General features: G+C 42.6%; 3 protein-coding genes across 3 annotated transcripts; 1 reads left to right on the top strand and 2 right to left on the bottom strand.

The window, feature by feature from the left end:
• Positions 1 to 4,380: 4,380 nt before the first annotated feature.
• Positions 4,381 to 4,737, bottom strand: nad3 (NADH dehydrogenase subunit 3). The gene has a single exon. The coding sequence runs from the start codon at positions 4,735 to 4,737 to the stop codon at positions 4,381 to 4,383; it is 357 nt and encodes a 118-aa protein (YP_009414540.1).
• Positions 4,738 to 10,359: 5,622 nt separating this feature from the next.
• Positions 10,360 to 11,103, bottom strand: ccmC. Its single transcript has one exon. The coding sequence runs from the start codon at positions 11,101 to 11,103 to the stop codon at positions 10,360 to 10,362; it is 744 nt and encodes a 247-aa protein (YP_009414539.1).
• A 1,664-nt stretch (positions 11,104 to 12,767) lies between these two features.
• Positions 12,768 to 15,318, top strand: tatC. The gene is made up of 2 exons: positions 12,768 to 12,804; positions 14,570 to 15,318. Exons 1-2 carry the CDS (start codon positions 12,768 to 12,770, stop codon positions 15,316 to 15,318), a joined length of 786 nt encoding a protein of 261 aa, YP_009414538.1.
• The last annotated feature ends 2,713 nt before the right edge of the window (positions 15,319 to 18,031 follow it).

The raw sequence follows: 18,031 nt of genomic DNA, 5'->3' as shown, positions 1-18,031 counted from the left end.
TTATTCCTATCACATTGTTCGCTCACTTCCTAAATGGAGACTGAGGCGCATTCGCAACAATACATCTATGACTAGAGAATTAGGTATAGGAAGAATAGATCTAGCGATACAATCACCAAACTATTAACACTTCCAATACCCATACCATCAACTCAAAGGAAAACCATTTCGTCACCACGGAGCATAACTGCAACTAAAACTATTACCAGAAAGACAACTATACTGGCACGCGTACTCTTTCCAAAGCTAAAAGCACCTCCTACACTTGAGAACTACTACGCATTGGAAACGAAGCAGATAGTCACCATTACCATAAGACCAGCGACCAACTAATGGTTCTTTTCTTACTTAAGAAAGGAAGAAGAGTCAAAACTGAGACTAAGAGGAATGAAGTCGCTAAAGCTCTTGGAGCTTTTGTTTACACGCTAAAGCTCTGCTTTTGGGAAGACAAGGCTCCATTTGACTTCCTCAAATGTTCGAATCTCGCTGTCAATGCTATGCTCAGGAAGAAAGGTCATTTCCCCGGAATGCCCATTGGGCGGAAGAAGGAAATAGCCTATCCCTTCTCTCCTCCAAAAGGGCAAACCAATCTGTTTGGTTTAGGCTATGAGCCTACTTCTCAAGAGTTGAAAGACTACATAGCTAAGGAAATCTCCCTCAAGTCCTCCAAGAGCAAGGACTTCCAAATGTTTCCTTATCAACGCACTCTCAATGGCCAGTTTGTTAGAGAGGGCGAAGAATAATTATGCTATGATTTCCCGGAGCCATTCTACAAGGCTAGTGAAGGAGTGATCTATCCCGGATTTTAGGCATTCCTGGACTGTCATTTCCTCGATGAAGGACTTCCTAATCTTCCACCAAAACAGTTCACCGAAGACTGTTTGGATGCTAATTTGGGCTCTTGTTTGGCCAAGAAAAGGTTGAAAGCTACGATGACATGGCTCACCTCCAGTTGGCTCTGCAAAATGAGGAATTCGACCCGGGCATGTTGATCGAACCGGCTGAAGATCTCGTCACTGGATAGAGGAAGACTATCAAGCTCACTACCCCAGATGGAAAGAAGCTTCTGTTCACTACGGGGGAGGGTCCAATGTTTGATGAGTCTGGGTCTGAGTCCTCTGTTTTCGAGCCTGGTGCTCATGAGTCTGCATTCCTAGGTCCTAAGGCTAAGTCTTGACTCCCTCTTTGATGTAATGATTGCTGAATTCAATAAGAATGCCAACTTAGCTTACTCTTCGCCTCCTTCCCCTCCCTTTCCTATTCCGACTGTTTTGCTTCTCAAGAATCCGAAACTGACTTTGAAATAATAAAAGCGATGGAAGAACACGTAGGAAGTCGCTTAAGCGAAGCTTTTGGAAAGTAAAAAATAATAGAGGAAACGGAAAAAGTGAATCTTTCTGACAATGACACTCCCAAAATAGTGTCAATAGGACTCACTTTCACTCAGGAAGAGCGTGTTGCACTAATTCATTTGCTTTTAGAATTCATCGATGTTTTTGCTTGGTCTTATCAAGATATGCCAGGTATAGACAGGGAAATAGCTCAGCACACGATCCCCATCATTCCAGATTCTAAGCCCGTCAAGTATAAATTGAGGCGGATGAAACCGGATGTAGCTTTGAAAATCAAAGAAGAGGTCACAAAGCAACTAACGGCAGGCTTCATCAAGGTCGCCAATTATCCAGAATGGATTGCCAATGTTGTGTAGGTTCCTAATAAAGATGGGAAGGTTCGAATGTGTGTTGATTACAGGGATCTCAACAAAGCCAGTCCAAAGGATGGGTTCCCACTTCCTCATATCGACATATCGTAATACAGCAAATCATGCACTTCTCTCGTTCATGGGCGGGTATGCAGGGTATAATCAAATCAAGATGGCCGAAGAAGATATGGAAAAGACTACCTTCATCACACAGTGGGGTACTTATTGCTATACAGTCATGCCATTTGGGTTGAAAAATGCCGGGGCAACCTATCAACGCACAGCAACCACACTTCTCCATGACATGATGCACAAAGAAGTGGAGGTATATGTTGATGATCGTCAAATCAAAAGATAGGCCTGGCCACATCGTAGCTCTCAATCCATTTTTCGAAAGGCTATGAAGGTTCAATATGAGATTGAACCCAAACAAATGTGCATTCGGCGTCACTTCAGGAAAGCTCTTGGGTCATTAGCTCACGAGGTATTGAAATTGATCCCACCAAGATCAAAGCAATCATGGCTATGACTCCACCCAAGAACGAAAAGGAGATACGAGTTGGGTAGACTTCAATACATTAGTCGTTTCATTTCTAAGCTCACAATGATTTGCGAACCCATATTTCGCAAACTTAAAAAGAATGGGACGACAATTGTCAAAAGGCGTTTGACAAGATAAAAGAATACCTCTCAAATCCTCCAGTGCTTGCTCCAGCTCTCCCGGATGTTCCTCTGCGTTTGTACCTCACAGTAACTCAAACTGCAGTGGGGGCTAGCCCAAGAGATCGACGGGAAAGAATGTGCCATATATTATCTGAGTAAGAAACTTCTTGAATATGAAGAAAGGTACACTCAACTCGAAAAGCTTTGCCTCGCACTTGTATGGGCAACCAAGAAACTCAGGCATTATATGCTCACACATAAAGTACATGTTGTATCAAGAATTGATCCTCTTAAGTTCTTATTTGAAAAGCCTGCACTCAACGGACGTCTATCAAGATGGATCGTGATGTTGGCCGAATTTGACTTAAAGTTTCTACCTCTGAAATCTATCAAAGGAAATGCCATATCTTATTTCTTGGCAGATTTTCCTACTCAAGATAGCGAGGAAGTTTATGAGTTTCCGGATGAAGAGTTGCTCATGACAGAGGATGACAGTTGGGCACTCTATTTCGATGGAGCATCAAATAAAAAAGGATGCGGTGTCGGAGCATTATTAGTCTCACCCCTTGAGGCGCACACTCCAATCTCCGTAAAACTAGATTTCGATGTAACCAACAACGCCGCAGAATATGAAGCTTGCATAGTTGGAATGGAAGCAGCCGTAGCTCTTGGCATTCAAAAACTACGAGTTTATGGTGATTCATCTTTGATCATCAATCAAATTTCCGGAAGATGGAAAGTTCGGAGTGAAAGTCTTGCTCCCTACCAGGCTTACCTCGAGACTGACGCAAGTCAAATCGGAGAAGTAGAGTATACCTACTTGCCTCGAGAGGAAAATCCATTTGCGGATGCTCTTGCAAAATTGGCATCCATGATTCGAATTCCTAATGGTTTGACCGAAATGCCTCTAGTCATCGAAAGACGTCAAGAGGCGGCCTATGTCAATGTGCTCGACAACGAGAAAAATGATGAAGAAACTCCTTGGTTCACAGATATCCTCAAATATCTCCGAGACCAAGAGTATCCACCGAATGCTTCGAAAAAGGATCAACGCGCCAAAAGCTTCGCTTCATTCTTAATGCACTAAGCGATTTCATACCTTAAGCTTCGCATAAGCGATTTCATACCTTAAGCTTCGCATAAGCGATTTCATACCTTAAGCTTCGCATAAGCGATTTCATACCTTAAGCTTCGCATAAGCGATTTCATACGTCCAATGGACCTCTTGATTCTAGGCTAATCAACAGTCTCTCTTTCGTAATTAGGTTCTTCCCCGATTATCAGCCTATCCTATCGCCAGTCAGGAAAAGAGGCAGTAGCTGTTGTTATCTAATTCCCTTCGCTTAAGCGACTACGTACGTGATGAAACCCTTGAGCTTTTACTAGACTCTCTTTTTGCTTCTTCTTGCTAGCTTACCAGGCGCTTGAATGGATCGCTACTAGTTGAATAATAGCAGCCCCTGTGTTAGGAACTTCCTTAGGCTGTTAAACAAGCTTGAGCTGCCATAGGTTTAGGATTTAGAGCTTGCTTTAGCAGCAGGTAAGGATTTCAAAACAGGCTTTAATCCTTCGGCCATAGCTTGTCTAGCATGGTCTGGCCTTTCTCCATTCCTTAAGCTTCGCTTAAGCGATTACATTCCTTTCCTTACCATTCCTTAGCAGCTATAGCAACTTGAACTGACTAGCTGGTCTAGCAAACTGAACTATGCTAGACTAAACAGACTGATGACCGATGTAGGTTCTTACAGCTTAAAGGCAAACTGTTGATACAAAGCACAGAAACTATCATTCCTTCCAAAAGCATAGCTTTAGCGTGTAAACAAAAGCTTCGCTTAAGCGAGTAAACAAAAACTTCGCTTTCGCGAATATTTGAAAGTAAGGAATAGTTGTTCACCTATTTCCTTACTAGAGCCGAGTTTTGCATTCCTTAGCTTGGATGCAAAAAGACTCAGCGCGTGAACTAGCTTAGTCGATTTGGGTTTTTCAGCACCCTATTTATTCCCTATCACTAGTGATTACTCCCGATCCGAAGCACCCCTTTTCCATTCATAGAGAAATCCTATCGTTAAAATCAATAAAAAGGCCATCATGGACCAAGATCCAAACGGATCAATCTTGTTGAGAGGTACTGCCCAAGGAAAGAAAAAGGTGACTTCCGGATCAAGGATAATAAATAAAATTGAAACAAGATAAAATCGTATATCGAAACGACTTCTGGCATCACCGAAAGGATCGAAACCACATTCGTAGGCCGACAATTTTTCTGGATAAGTCGAAGTATTAGAAGAAAATGGAAAAGGAACACCGAGTGGGATCAAAGAAACTAGCAGACTGATCACTAAATAGATACAAATAGGCGCAAATTCTGACATCACCACAGACCAATTTCTTTTCTCGCTCCTTGCAGGCAGAGCGGCATACCGAAAAAAAGAAAAGAAAGGCGATTAGAGAACATTACCCTAACATATAGGCTGGCACATAGAATTTAAGTCCTCTAAAATTGGATATCTACAAAGAAATCACTTTCCGTTTTCTCGGAAAAAAGAGTAGATGTCATCCAGAGTTTTCTCCCGGGATCGGGGGTGCGAGGCCATAATGTAAAAAAAAGATCGACCCCCCAAAAGCTTCGCTTTAGCGACTTCATACCTACGGATTTCGTCGAGCTGAAAAGATTGCTTGGGCAAGAGTTCGTACATGCCTTGCACAACCTTTTCTTGTTTTATTAGGGCCCGACGAAAATACCGATCTAGGGATTTCTTCTCAACTCCTCTAGAGAATTTCGGTCCGATGGAGCCTTCGGCTGCCCCTCCGACTCATTTAGAGGGGGAATTCAGGCCGAATCTCTTTTTCTTTCTATTTTATATAAATAATTTCGATAAGAGTCTAGCCAGCTCATAGCTATTGTATGCATAGGAGTGACGAGGTATTGATTGCACTTTCTAGCCGGCCGCTTTCTTGGAATTCATTCATAGGCGCTTTCAGTTAGTTATACTTCTAACACTATATAAAAAAATAGAATAAGCGTGCGATACAAAACATCAATCTACGGAAAAACGAATTGATTGACTATTGAGTGCAACCCCGTAATTATGGGTAGTTCAGGTGCGCTTAAAGTCTTATATAAGGCATGTCGATGTTGCCACCGGCAAACGTTTTACTTTTACTGTGAAAAGCTCCAAATAGCGGTAGGTTTAGAGGAAATCAAAAAGGATTTGGAATTCAATACAAGCCCGCCTCTGAGAGCGAAGTTGGAAGAATCTCTGTTGCCGTATCCGATGATGCTAGCGCAGTCAGAAGAATGGGTCAAGTGGTAATTGATTCGTTTAAGTTTCCGAAGTTTTTTTTTGTGAAGGAGAGGGCAAAGCCCCAAAGAGAAACAAACTAACAAAACTCAAAAGAAACAGAAAGAAATAAAACAACTACACTACATTATTCTTCCAACTATCCACTCTAGTCAGTGGACTCCGGAACCATTCTTGACCACGCGACTCCACTCAAGTCCTCCAATAAAACGGCACGAAGGTCCTTCGGGGCCGCCCCAAAACTCACCCATTTTTGTTCTAGTTGAACACCAAAATTGGCTAACCAATCTGCAGCTCGATTGGCTTCACGGTAACAATATCCGATCGTGACTTCCCAATCTTGACGAGAGATAAGGGATTTACACTTTCGGATGATGTGAATATAAGGAGAGTTGGTTGGAGTCGGCTCCACCAATAAACGAACCACAACCTCGGAGTCGACCGTTAATTGCACTTTCCGCTCCATTCCAAGCTATTGCTAATCCTCTCATCACAGCGAGAAGCTCCGCCTTTGTAACAGTGCAAGTCCCGCAATTAAGGGAGAAAATCTCATGAACTTCACCCTTGTGACTCCGAATCAGACCCCCTGCTCCAGCAAAACCCGGATTTCCTTTCGAAGCCCCATCCGTGTTCAACCGAACCCATCCCTCCCGAGGATACTCCCAGCGAATAAAACGCTCACTTCTCTTCCTCTTTGATCCACTGCTCACTAAATCCCTGCCATTGCCTTATTAATATCTCCAACTCGAGCAAGTATAAAGCTTACTTGATCAATCGGGATGCTAATTGAACGATCAAAGCACCTATCATTTCGCCACAACCACCAGCCGAATACAATCGGCCAATCCTCTGTATCTTTATGATTCGTAGGATCAATATTAATGAAAATCCAATACCGAAAGCTTCGCTTAAGCTCAAAAGCTCGAAGAGCTTTAGGGAGTCAACTACCTTTAAATAAATATGTTCTACGTCCACTCTTAGTCTTGGTCCTGTCCCGTACTCTATCTATCGATCTTATCTTAACTGGATCAATCGCTTTGTCGGAACTCTTCCCTTGCTTGCTTCACTTCATCTCGCCTATAGTTCGATAGTATGGCACATTCCTTCTTTAGTAAGAAGGCTTGTTCAAAGAAAAGGGAGGTACTACGGTCAATGAACTATTGATTTGAAAGCTCCGGGCTAATATTTCAAAGCGGTTATCCGCGGCAAAGGCTTCTGTAACTGTTAAAAAGGCTGTCCAGGGTCAGGAGAGTCTTCAGCATATTGGTTACAATCATCAAAGACTGGAACCGGAGGTGCTTGAGGTGCAGTAGAAGGAGCTTACTTCTTACTTATTGATGGCCCTTTCCTTTTGGGCCAACAGAGCCTTGAGAACGTGAGTGCTTGGTTCAGGCGGAACCGGGATTTCGGGTTCATCTGACATAGTGCCTACAATGGGAGATTCAGAATTCGGGGGCCTAACGGCAGACAAACCTGAACCTTCGAAAGTAGCCGGCAGAGACGCTACGGGAGAACCGCCTAGGATGGCGTAAGAGACTCGATCATCTCTTTCTTCGCTAAAGCCCTTTCTCTTATGCCGGGTCTGGGGGAGGAGGAATTTCATCTGCCTGGAGCGAGCCAGGTCTGGGATCTTTCCCCATAGCCTTCTTTCTTCTTTATCGCCCGGTCTTTATTTCCTAAATCCATCTACCTTGCTAGCCTAAGGTTTAAGAGTTATCCCTCCTAACCAAAAGGAAACCAAGGAAAGCAGTCAAGCCGAAACCAGTGCCATCCTTAAATAACCCAATGGGCGTACGAATATCTGCTTCGAAAGGACCAAGAGAGTGTTTATTTACTACGCTATTCAAAGCATCTCGAGAGAAGCAGTCGATTAGTGAGCATCCCATCTCATAAGGAAAGCCTTAAGGCTTGGTTTCGGGGGAGAAGGACTAAGAATCAGTCTAATGGGACCTAGAGAAGATAGAAGCTGTAGTTAGTGAGTTGCCTGCCCGAGGTACGTAGTCGCTTAAGCGATCGGAGCGAAGTTTTTGGAAAGTAGAATCGCAAGGGCTTTAGTTTAGCTACATAGCTATGAAAAGCAATTCACCCAAGCCAATCTCGCTGGCGGGTAAGGAAAAACGACAACTTCTTATCCAAAAACAGCATCCGCTGGTGCCTTCATTTCCCTGATTGTGCCAGCTACGTCCTTCCTCTACTAAATGACTCTATCCTGCTTTTTGGGGGGTATTCTAAGTAAATCAGCCTTTCTTGTTGTCGATGTCACCAAAACGGCTATTGTATATATAACAAGAGCACTCATTGTGCTTGGTTGCATCAGTTGATTCACTCCTTCCATAAGCATAGCTTAAGCGACTTCATACATTGAATCCGGATCCGGAAGAACTCCCTTTTGAGCTAACTGCATCGGTTATGCCATATTCTCTAGCAAAAGAAAGCACTGACCTAGACCTCTTCTACCGCATCAAGAGGTAATTCCGATCCCGCATTTTAGAAAGTTTCGCTATGCCCACAGCTCTTTCAAAGAAAAGCAGTCTTTTCAAGAAGAAAGTCACAGTCACACCGCTAATAGGCGGAAGAAGAGATTCCCTGCTACTGCCTCTACTCTAATATAATAGCCGTACCGCAGAAAGAAGGTCAACCTCACCCCAGGTAATCCTTCTTCCCCTCAGGTCAAAGAGTAAGAACTCGCTTTTGAGCTAACCTTGCATGGAGCTACCTGCCAACAAGCAAGAAGAGTTCTCATTCACGGCTAACTAAGTATTCGTTCGGAGACTTAGTAGCAGGCTTATGACTGTAATTAGCCTCTATCCAAAAGCTTCGCTTTAGCGATTACATACGTAGTGGAGGTTGCTGTGAGGAGATCCTTGTGCCTGTGAAGATTGCTTCCGGAAATAAGAAAGAAAAAAAACATTGCTATATTTCCAACAATCCGGATAGGATTCATTTCCTAGTACAGAGAAGGGGCTATCAATAAGAAAGATAGCTTTCATAGTTCTAAGGTATGGGAAAGGGGACTGACTGACGCGCTAGCACTTTCCTTATCATATCCTTATTCCAGTTTCACCTTATTTCTATCCCAATCTCAGGGTACTTCTTTCAATTATCATATCCTAACTGCACATTAAGTAAAGACACTGAATGATTAATCCTCTCCTTCCATGGCGATCCCGCGTACGTTAAGGTGAAATAGCTAACGTGCGCATCTTTTCCAATGGGGAGGAAGAAGACTACCAAGACTTCTCAAACGCAATCCACTAGAACAGTGACTGAGGTAATTTCGAGTGGAAATGGTGGAATTGTTCCTTCGATTTCAGAGAGGATGCAAGAGATTGTTAATGGGCCAAGCTTTGGGGATGGGCACAACCACTACTCAGGTAGCCGGAGCAGGGGTTCAAGCAACTTCTGCTGTTCCAACATCTCAAGCCAATGTTGCAAGGAGGTTGACTATGTAGAATTCTTAAATTGGCTTGCCTGAGAATCCATGGGAAGATTTATTCACTGGAAGCTTGGCTTCAAAAGGTACGTCTCTGGAATTTCTCTCTCCGGTGATTAAAGATGGAAAACCCACTGCACAACTTGAAAAATCTGAAGTGGAAAAACTCTCTAATTTATGGCTTTCTTCCATTATCATGTATGTTGTGGGTGAATCCCCATCAATTGGTGCTGTATTGAGGTATATTGCGAAAGATTGGCCCCAAATTAGTAAACCTAAAGTTTTTTATCATGATGTATGAAGTCGCTAAAGCGAAGATTTTGGGGAGTACTTTATTTGGGCTGCTAAGTAGAAGTAGAAGCTATAGGCGAAGACTTTCGCGCTTTGCTCTTAAGTAAGGTGGAAGTTAGCTACTTGCTTGTTAAAGGTGTTTGCCCGCGGCTATTCTTCTGCCCTATAGCCGTGCTACTTTCAATCCTTAGAAGCGGGTATTAGGTTACCGGGTGCCTATCTATCTCATAGCTGTTACTGTGCTTTTTGGATACCTTTCCATGCTTTAACAAGCCAGCTACGCACCTTGTTCTTATAAGCAAGTAGCTTTCTTTTATTTTGGAATAAGCTGGAAGTAGTATGAGTTGAAGTGAAGGGCGCTAGTAAGTAATAATAAGTAGAGCGGAACACTGTTGGCTGAACAAAAGACGTATGACTTGAGAAAGTAAGATCTCCTATCTGTTGTCGGAAAAAGGAGCTCAAATTATATAAGTATAGGGACTAATAGTAGAATGAAAATAATAGGTCTTCCCTATTTGAGCAAGGTTTGAAAGGCCTTCGGGATATAGCAAATGTTGTCCAAAACTCCAACTAGCCCCATCAACATTAAAGAATCCCGTGAATAAAGAAGAGGAGTCATCTTCTCTTTAAGAGTTCCTTAGCTGTTGTTGAATCAACTTAGAATACAACCGGTCCCCACGTCGCAACTAAAGCACCCGTAGCATACGTTCCATAGAAGCCCATTACCAGAGAGGTTATGAAATCTACCAGAGAGTCAAGGGCAAGAGTGAGTCTTACAGTCCTTATCTTATGTAGAAGGAACTCTTCTTCGCTTTCGCCTTAGATCAAGACATTACAAGGAATTTCACTCTTCTAAATAAAAGGGTTATCAGTCTAAAACTTTCTTTGGCGTTCCATAAGTCAGTCTGTAAATAGCTTTCATCTTTCGAACTGAACGTGCATCCAGCAGGCTCTGACAAGACCTTTTGTTATAGGTTTCGCGCTTTAAGCATTCGGCCATGGATGCAAAAAGACTCAGCGAGTGAACTAGGTTTTAGTATTCCTTCTCGAGCTTCTATTTCTTCCGTTAAAGGAGATTCGAGAAAAGATGGAATAGGAAGACGTATTTCCAGAACAAAGAAGATACGGGTTGAGAAGAGGAAGTTAGCAAAGTTAGACAAGATTGGAATGAGCATAGGAACATGTATTGATGTACCAGATCGGCTAATGCTCCCAGGTTGATGCGATGTATTCCACCAGTTGACTGGAAACTTGATTATTGGTATATCGATCGGTCCAGCACGGATTGAAATAGGAGCCGGTTCTACAGGAAGCTTTTGAAAACACAGCGCACCCAAGTAAATAAGGAACGAGATGAATACAGAAGTTAAACGAGCATCCCACACCCAAAAGGTGCCCCACATGGGTCTTCCCCGAAACCCCCCAGTAACTAAAGTAAACAGTGTAGAAAAAGCACCCATTTCTGTACCGGTTCCGGAAGAGCGAAGAAAAAGAGGATGTTTTGTTAATAGGAACAAGAAAGTGTTTATAGCCGTAACGATATAAACAAGAATACTCATCCGAGCCACAGGAACATGTACATAGAGAATACGAGAATTTCCACCTTGTTGAAAATCTAGTGGTGCTACCCAAAGACTTAAATGAATAGCCATCGCTGTTAAGAACAACCAAGATCCAATGAGAATTTGCGCGTAGTTCCTGGTCTTTGACATCAAAAAAGAAGGTTATAATAAAGAAAGAGAAAGGGGGCTAGGGACCCTTCTGCCGGTATCGGGCGTTTGGCTTCCTGAGCTGGCAGGCCCCTGTCGGGGAACGCCCGTACATGAAGGCTTGCTCTGCTCACACTTTAAATTCTTTCTATTCTTTTTCTTTCTGCGCCAGAATATACATAGAATAGCTATCATAAGTATCATGATAATACTAAATGGGTAATGAAATTGAGGCTCAAGGGGACAAGGGACTAAACTACCTAATTTATTAACATACCAATCATGGTTGGACATACTTCCTCCATATATATAAATAGAATTCTTATACCAATCACGGTTTTATGTTCGTCATTCTTTGTCGATTCTTCCCCTCTTACAGCTATATTCCATTTTTGACTTAGTAGTTCGATGAGTCTCATCACTGTGTTTTTAGTATATGGTTTAGGATCACATGTAAGTTCGATAAAGATAACAGGTCTAAATCTTGTGATAATGGGCTTAGTTCTTTTTCTTTTTGTATTTTTAGTGCCTTTTCCAAAAGCTTCGCTTAAGCGACTTCTTAATGCTTCGCACTAAGCGTGTAAAGAAAAGCATAGCTTTCGCTATTACATCCGAAAGCTTCGCTTAAGCTCAAAAGCTCGAAGAGCTTTAGGGAGTCAACTACCTTAATGTAAGCACTAAGCGAGTAAACAACCTTCCCCTATGAATTTTTTTTTTTTCAAATTCTTGCTTGAGTTCGTTCATGTTCAAGGTGAGCAGTGGTCCCAAGGGATTTTATGGGCTCCCCGTGCCACTTGATCCTAACAATAAGTTATTTTCGTCGACTTGGCCTTACAATTAGTTACCAGAAATCTTTTCTTTCTGCGACTGGTTGTGCCGAGTTTGCCAAGCGCTTCCGGGTTCGTAACCTCAGTAAGAATTTCTCACTGATTTCGGTTAAGTCTTTACTGAATTGTTATCACCTTTTTGGTGCTATGTCCATCTACCTTCGATATCCTAACAAGGGTAGAAACCCTCTTGATACGATATCGAAGGTAGATGGATATAGAGTACTCTCTAGACTTGACCATTCTCGGTCTGCACATGTCAACCGTTTGTTGGCTATGTGGACCAAGACCACGCTTGTTCGATCAATAAAGTAGTGAAAAAGTGGCAGCTTTCCCGCCAAGAAAGAGATGATTTATTTCCAGATGTGAACTCCCTTACTGATTTGACTCCAAGAGATGAATAAGAGTAGAACTTGAATCTGATTAGAAGCTTTTGGAAGAGAGAGAAACGAGTTAAGGAAGTGTATTTATCAGGAGTAGTTGCTTTGCTAGTAGGCTGAGCAGAAAAGAAGTAGTGCGTTTGCTTGTCTGTTCATTTGAAAACAACCCTACCCATGTTTGTGCTCCTTTATGCCGCTCTCGCTAGCAGGGTATCTTGTTCAGCAAAGGTTTATAGAGGATGAGTAAGGGTGAGCGAGATAGCTTGACTCTAAGTCATTTCCTAAACGAAGGGACAATCTACAACATGGGAGAGGTCCAAGATCAATTGACTAGTTCAAATGTCCTGGTAAACTCGTCAATTTCGAACGAGAACCCACCCTCCAAAAGCTTCGCTTAAGCGATTACATACGTGGGTGACTATATGAGGGTCCAATTGTTTTTCTTAGAGAAAGCACCCAAATGTCCACAGCCGCTTTCTCTGAGGCATGGCTAAATGGTAAATACATAAGTATAGTATGGGCAAAAGATACGTGATTCTATCTCGCACTAAGAAAAGTCTTTTATCTATCCTATCCAAAGCAGTATATCCTCTTTTATAAGCTAGTTCACAATAATGCAGAGGGGTTGCTAATGGAAAAAAGCTGGGGAAGGAGCTAGACCACCAACCTCTTTCAGCCGGCAAAGGAATGGATCGAATACGGGATGCTGCGACCAAAGCGTATAAACTTCCGCTCCCGGGCAGCTAAACAAACAAAGGGTCTTAGTGCTGGAAGTTCTTTCCTATACAATGAAGATGGGAATAACTAGTCACGGATTCGCAGGCGATACAGACATTTTCATGTCCATAGTTGCAGTCACAGATCTTGACTCTAAAGCTGTATCCACCCATAATACATGACCAATATACTGAATTAGTGGAAGTATGGTCAGCTCAATATGAACAATTGAATCGAAAGGGCAGGGACAGCTAGACTAGCAGGGTGAATCCCATCATGGGTAATAACATAATTACAAGAACTTTGCATCAAACCCTACTTCAACCGAATTTAGTGCAGTAGGAACCATCATACATTTATATAGTGAACATTTTCGCAATAGTGCACAATTGAAGCTGTGAAGGATAATTAACCAATAGTGCAGCCACGCCTTTACTTGATACCAGCTAGCTTGGGAATGTAATAACATATTATTAACATTTTTGATTATAATCATCTCCACTTGGATAACTAGAAGGTAAGACAGGAACTAGATCCTTAGTCAAACAACTAGGCTCTTCCTTCGTTTTTTTCTTTCTTATCTTTTTATTATTAGCATCTTCTATATTAGAACCCCTATAAAGGAAAGGAATGTAATCGCTTAAGCTTATTAGAAGCTTTTGGGAAGGGAGGGAATTCCATTCTTTCTATTCAGCCTCCTCCAACTCCTGGCTTCTCTTCTCCTAGGAATCTGAAGTTAGTATGCAAGCTCAAGAAATTGACGACCTCCGACAAGCTAAAGCAGGCACCAAGAGCTAGGTTTGAAAGGAACTTCAGCATGTATAAAAGCATAAATAGGAATGTAATAGCTAAAGCTATGCTTTTGAATAAAGCGAAGCTTTTGAAGTCGCTAAAGCGAAGCTTTTGGATTGTTTCATTTTGAAAGAAATGCTTACCAAAGGAAGACAGGTTGGTTAGAGAACCCCTTGGTCAAAGGAAAGAGGGGTCCTGATTCCGGGACGGAGCCGTATGACGCGAGAGTGTCACGTACGGTTCCTTTGAGAAGGGTGTGATACCACCACCTATCAGGCCCGACGAGCGGTCCACGGAGCTGCATCCTTACTCACCTGGTCTATGCACATCGCTTTCTCCAGGAGGTTGGCCGCCTATCCTAGATCTTCCCATTTCCAATAGGATCCCGGGCTCGATCTGGTTTAGTATCAAGGTGATTCTCTTTCTCTTTCTATATATATGGGTCCGTGCAGCATTTCCACGATATCGTTATGATCAATTAATGGGACTTGGCCGGAAAGTGTTCTTGCCTCTATCATTAGCTCGGGTAGTCGCCGTTTCTGGTGTTTTAGTCACCTTTCAATGGCTCCCTTAATTATGTGCGAGGAATTGCTCTATTGAGTAATGGGAAGCGGGCTACTCCCCGAAAATGTCCATAGTTGGTTGGGGATTCATTCGCTTTTAGTAAGGCAAATCTTATAAAAGAATCTATTTTCATTTATCTTTTGAATTACTCATATTATGAATTTGATTTCGCATTGGAAACTATTCTAGGAGAAGTTCGAATCCGTTTCGTTCGGATATTGATCGGTCTTGGTTTGACATGGTTTACGCGTTATTGGTTCCCGGAAGAGTTAATATTCCCATTAGCTAAACCCTTTCTTACCCTGCCTTTGGACTCGTATTTTGTTCGTACACAATCAACGGAGGCCTTCCCGACATATGTAGCAACGTCTTCAATAGCATGCTCTTACTTCGTCTTTCCTTTTGTAAGTCACCAAATTTGGTGCTTTTTGATCCCCAGTTGCTATGGGGAACAAAGGGCGAAATACAATCGATTTTTCCATTTAAGTGGTTTTTGCTTCTTCTTGTTCCTGTTCTTAACTCTTTCCCGGGTAGTTCCCAATGTTTGGCACTTTCCGTACTTCGTGGGTGCAACATCAACAAATTCGCTCATGATCAAGTTACAACCTAAGATCTATGACTATATTATGTTAACTGTTCGTATTTCGTTCATTCCATCGGTATGCTCCCAGGTACCTGTAATTGTGATCCGTTTGCCAGAACTCAGAGGTCTTTCTGTGGAAACCTTCACGAACAATCGTCGTTTTTTGATGGTTTTTCCCCTTCTCACAGCTGCTCTTTCCACACCTCCGGATATCTGGTGCCAAATCGTCGCCCGTTTCCTTATTTGTTCGATAATAGAGTTGGCTATCTTTGTGGCATCGATTGTACAAGTTCGTGAAGAAGGCTGGACGAGTGGAATGAGGGGGAGCGGCTCGATCGAGAAAAAAGAAGAGTAGCCCCCCTAGAACCTGGCAAAGTAATTATCAATGAATTCCCGAACAATTCTCAACCAACATCTGCGATTCATTCTCGTAAAGATTATAACACACAGAAGACTCCTTACCTTAGGAGCAGGATGAGTGATACATTCGGCGAGCGCCGGTGAAGAACGCAAGCAAAGCTGGAGCTCGGGCATTGTTATATTCCATCAAGAGAAAGAAGGCAGACTAGTAAGAAGGCCGACCGCATAGAGTAGAGGGAGCGAACCCAAAAGCTCCGCTTTTCGGAGCAGACCAATCTTCCGTACCGCCCCTCTGACTCTCTCTCTAAAAAAAAAGCCTGCGGGAAGCACGAAGAGCCACTAATGTCGTGGCGAAGGTTATACTTCAAAAAGTAAGCGAAGCTAAGGTTTCGTATGTGTTATATCCTTTCGATCAAGCAACAACTTCTAGGGCAATGAAATTGTTCAAGAAGTCAAAAGAGAGCGCTAGGGAAAAATGGAAAAAGAGATAGAAAGTAGCAGAAGTGCTTCTAGATCTCTAGAAAGAAGGTATAATTTAGAACAACACTTTATATCTTTGAAAAAAAAGAATATATAGTTTAGATATAATACCTTTCATCCTAATCTCATCTACTGAAAAAGGGAGCCCTCTTGATCACCTAAAGAGATTTTTAGACAGAATTGGCATAATTATTACCGTGAAGATTGAGCTGCCAAAAGGGATTATCCTCCTTCCAAAAGCATAGCTTTAGCGTGTAAACAAAAGCTTCGCTTAAGCGATTACATACCTTGCCAGAATATGTCAATTCTTATCAATGGTGGTCCATCTGGCTTTTTCTCCTGCTTCCAAACCTAATATTGAGCCACTGAGCCTTTATTAGGATCAAGGAAAGACCTACACCGAGTGCTCTCCTGTTGTTGGTCGCCGTCCCTGCCCCATGGTGAAAACCTTTGTGCACAGCTCTTCCCCTGGGTCTACCCTAACCGAACCGGATTTTCGCTCCTACCTTTCGAAGGAAAGGATAGTTTGACTTCTCTTGGGTTTGTGTTCAGCCGACTTGACTACATATCATGTATAAGCATAAAGAAATAAAGCACCCAAGCTTGCTTCTTTCCTTATGCTTAAGCGACTACATACCTAGGGCACTTGGTTAACCTTCATGCTTCCTCATTTCTCAATATCAGTATCACGCATTTCTTTCTTAATTAAAAGAAGTTCTTTGTTTGATGTTTTGATGATCTATACATAGGCGTTGCTGTATTAAAAGGAAGGAGAGTGAGTTCCGGCTGAATGAGCTGATATGAGCCCAGCCAGGATAAACCTATTCATTGAGCCTAGAATTGAATGGCAGGACTCAATGAATCCAGATAAGAAGACGAGCTTGACTGTCTACATATAAGGCTCTATCGGTAATAAGTACTTACTATAGGTCTTGGTTTCGAAGTGAATGAAAGGTTTTTATTAGCAGCACGAGTCCACGAATGAATTATTTCCATCGTTAAATAGTAACCAATCTCCCCAAAATCTTCGCTTTAGCGACTTCATACCTTTCGTCACGCTCCTTTTACCCTATCCCACGTGGGATCTGAGGCAAGGTATTCTGTAGGATCAAAAGCATCTTCTGCTGCTTCTGCCCCCCGGGAGAGAGAACTCCTAAACTCAACCTAAGGCAGCCTTTCTATTTAAAAGCGAGACCACCTAATTCAAGAAAGGCCAAGAGCAGTTGATGAAAGATAGGTTTGAGTGCCCGTTCTTCTCGAAGCCGGAAATAGTTCGGAGACCTTCTTCCGTCTACCCTTCGCCTAGCGGCTAAGCTCGGAGACCCAAAGTCTTTTAAGCGCTTTGAGACGACCTAAGAGAATGAGTGGCTTAACGCTCTAACGGCCGGGACAAAGCCATATCTTTCAATCTCGTATCTGACGGAAGTGCCTGAACTCCTTCTTTGGTTTGGAGCGAAATTCCCTCAAAGGGGATGGATAGGTTTCATCGAGTGCCTTACCGGAAAGCGACGATTTAAGGGAAGGGCTCTTTAGCTTGCTCCGAAAGAGGTCCCCTTCTCCCTTAGCTGCGAGACCTGCTCAATCATAACATTGGGTATGTAGGTCCAGCCGAGACTATGTTCTACTGACCAAGTGCAGTTGCCTCAATAGAAATGTTTTCCCCGGGATCAAAGACGGAATCTTTCTCATTATACCGGCGAGGATGCCTGACCAGGGTTTAGATCTTTGTCCATCATTTCTTTCTATTTCTTTTGAATTACATGACTGGAAATCCTCCTTTCATCGGTGGCCAAAAGACCAATCACTTACTACCTAATTCCGAGTTTCAACCGAACTGCTCCATTTTTTTTTTTTTTTTTCCTGTTGCTTTGTCTTCTTCGGACCGGACCCCCTAACAAAACTACCCCCGAGCCGGATATGCTTTTATGTGAGAGAGAGAACAAGCATAAGGGTGAGCATAGATAACTACTTATCCGAACCTAATTAGCGTAGATAATTAATGTTAAACCCGCTTATCCAAGAATAGGGTTTTCTCGCTTCTTCCTTAATGGGATTTGTTATTAAAAACTCGCTTCTCCCATACTTCCGTTTAAGGTTCTTTCACTTTCTTCGAACATAAGGAGGAAGCATACTGTGTATGCCCACTAACATTGATTGTATGTTCAGATTTATTAAAAACCCCGTGTTTTTTGATTGTTTCGGATTTCTCTTCCATAGGCTGCATCGAA

This window comes from Spinacia oleracea, mitochondrion (assembly GCF_020520425.1).
Source record: "Spinacia oleracea mitochondrion, complete genome".
NCBI lineage: Eukaryota > Viridiplantae > Streptophyta > Magnoliopsida > Caryophyllales > Amaranthaceae > Spinacia > Spinacia oleracea.
The sequence above is the reverse complement of the archived record's forward strand: the minus strand, read 5'-3'. Positions and strand labels throughout refer to the sequence as shown.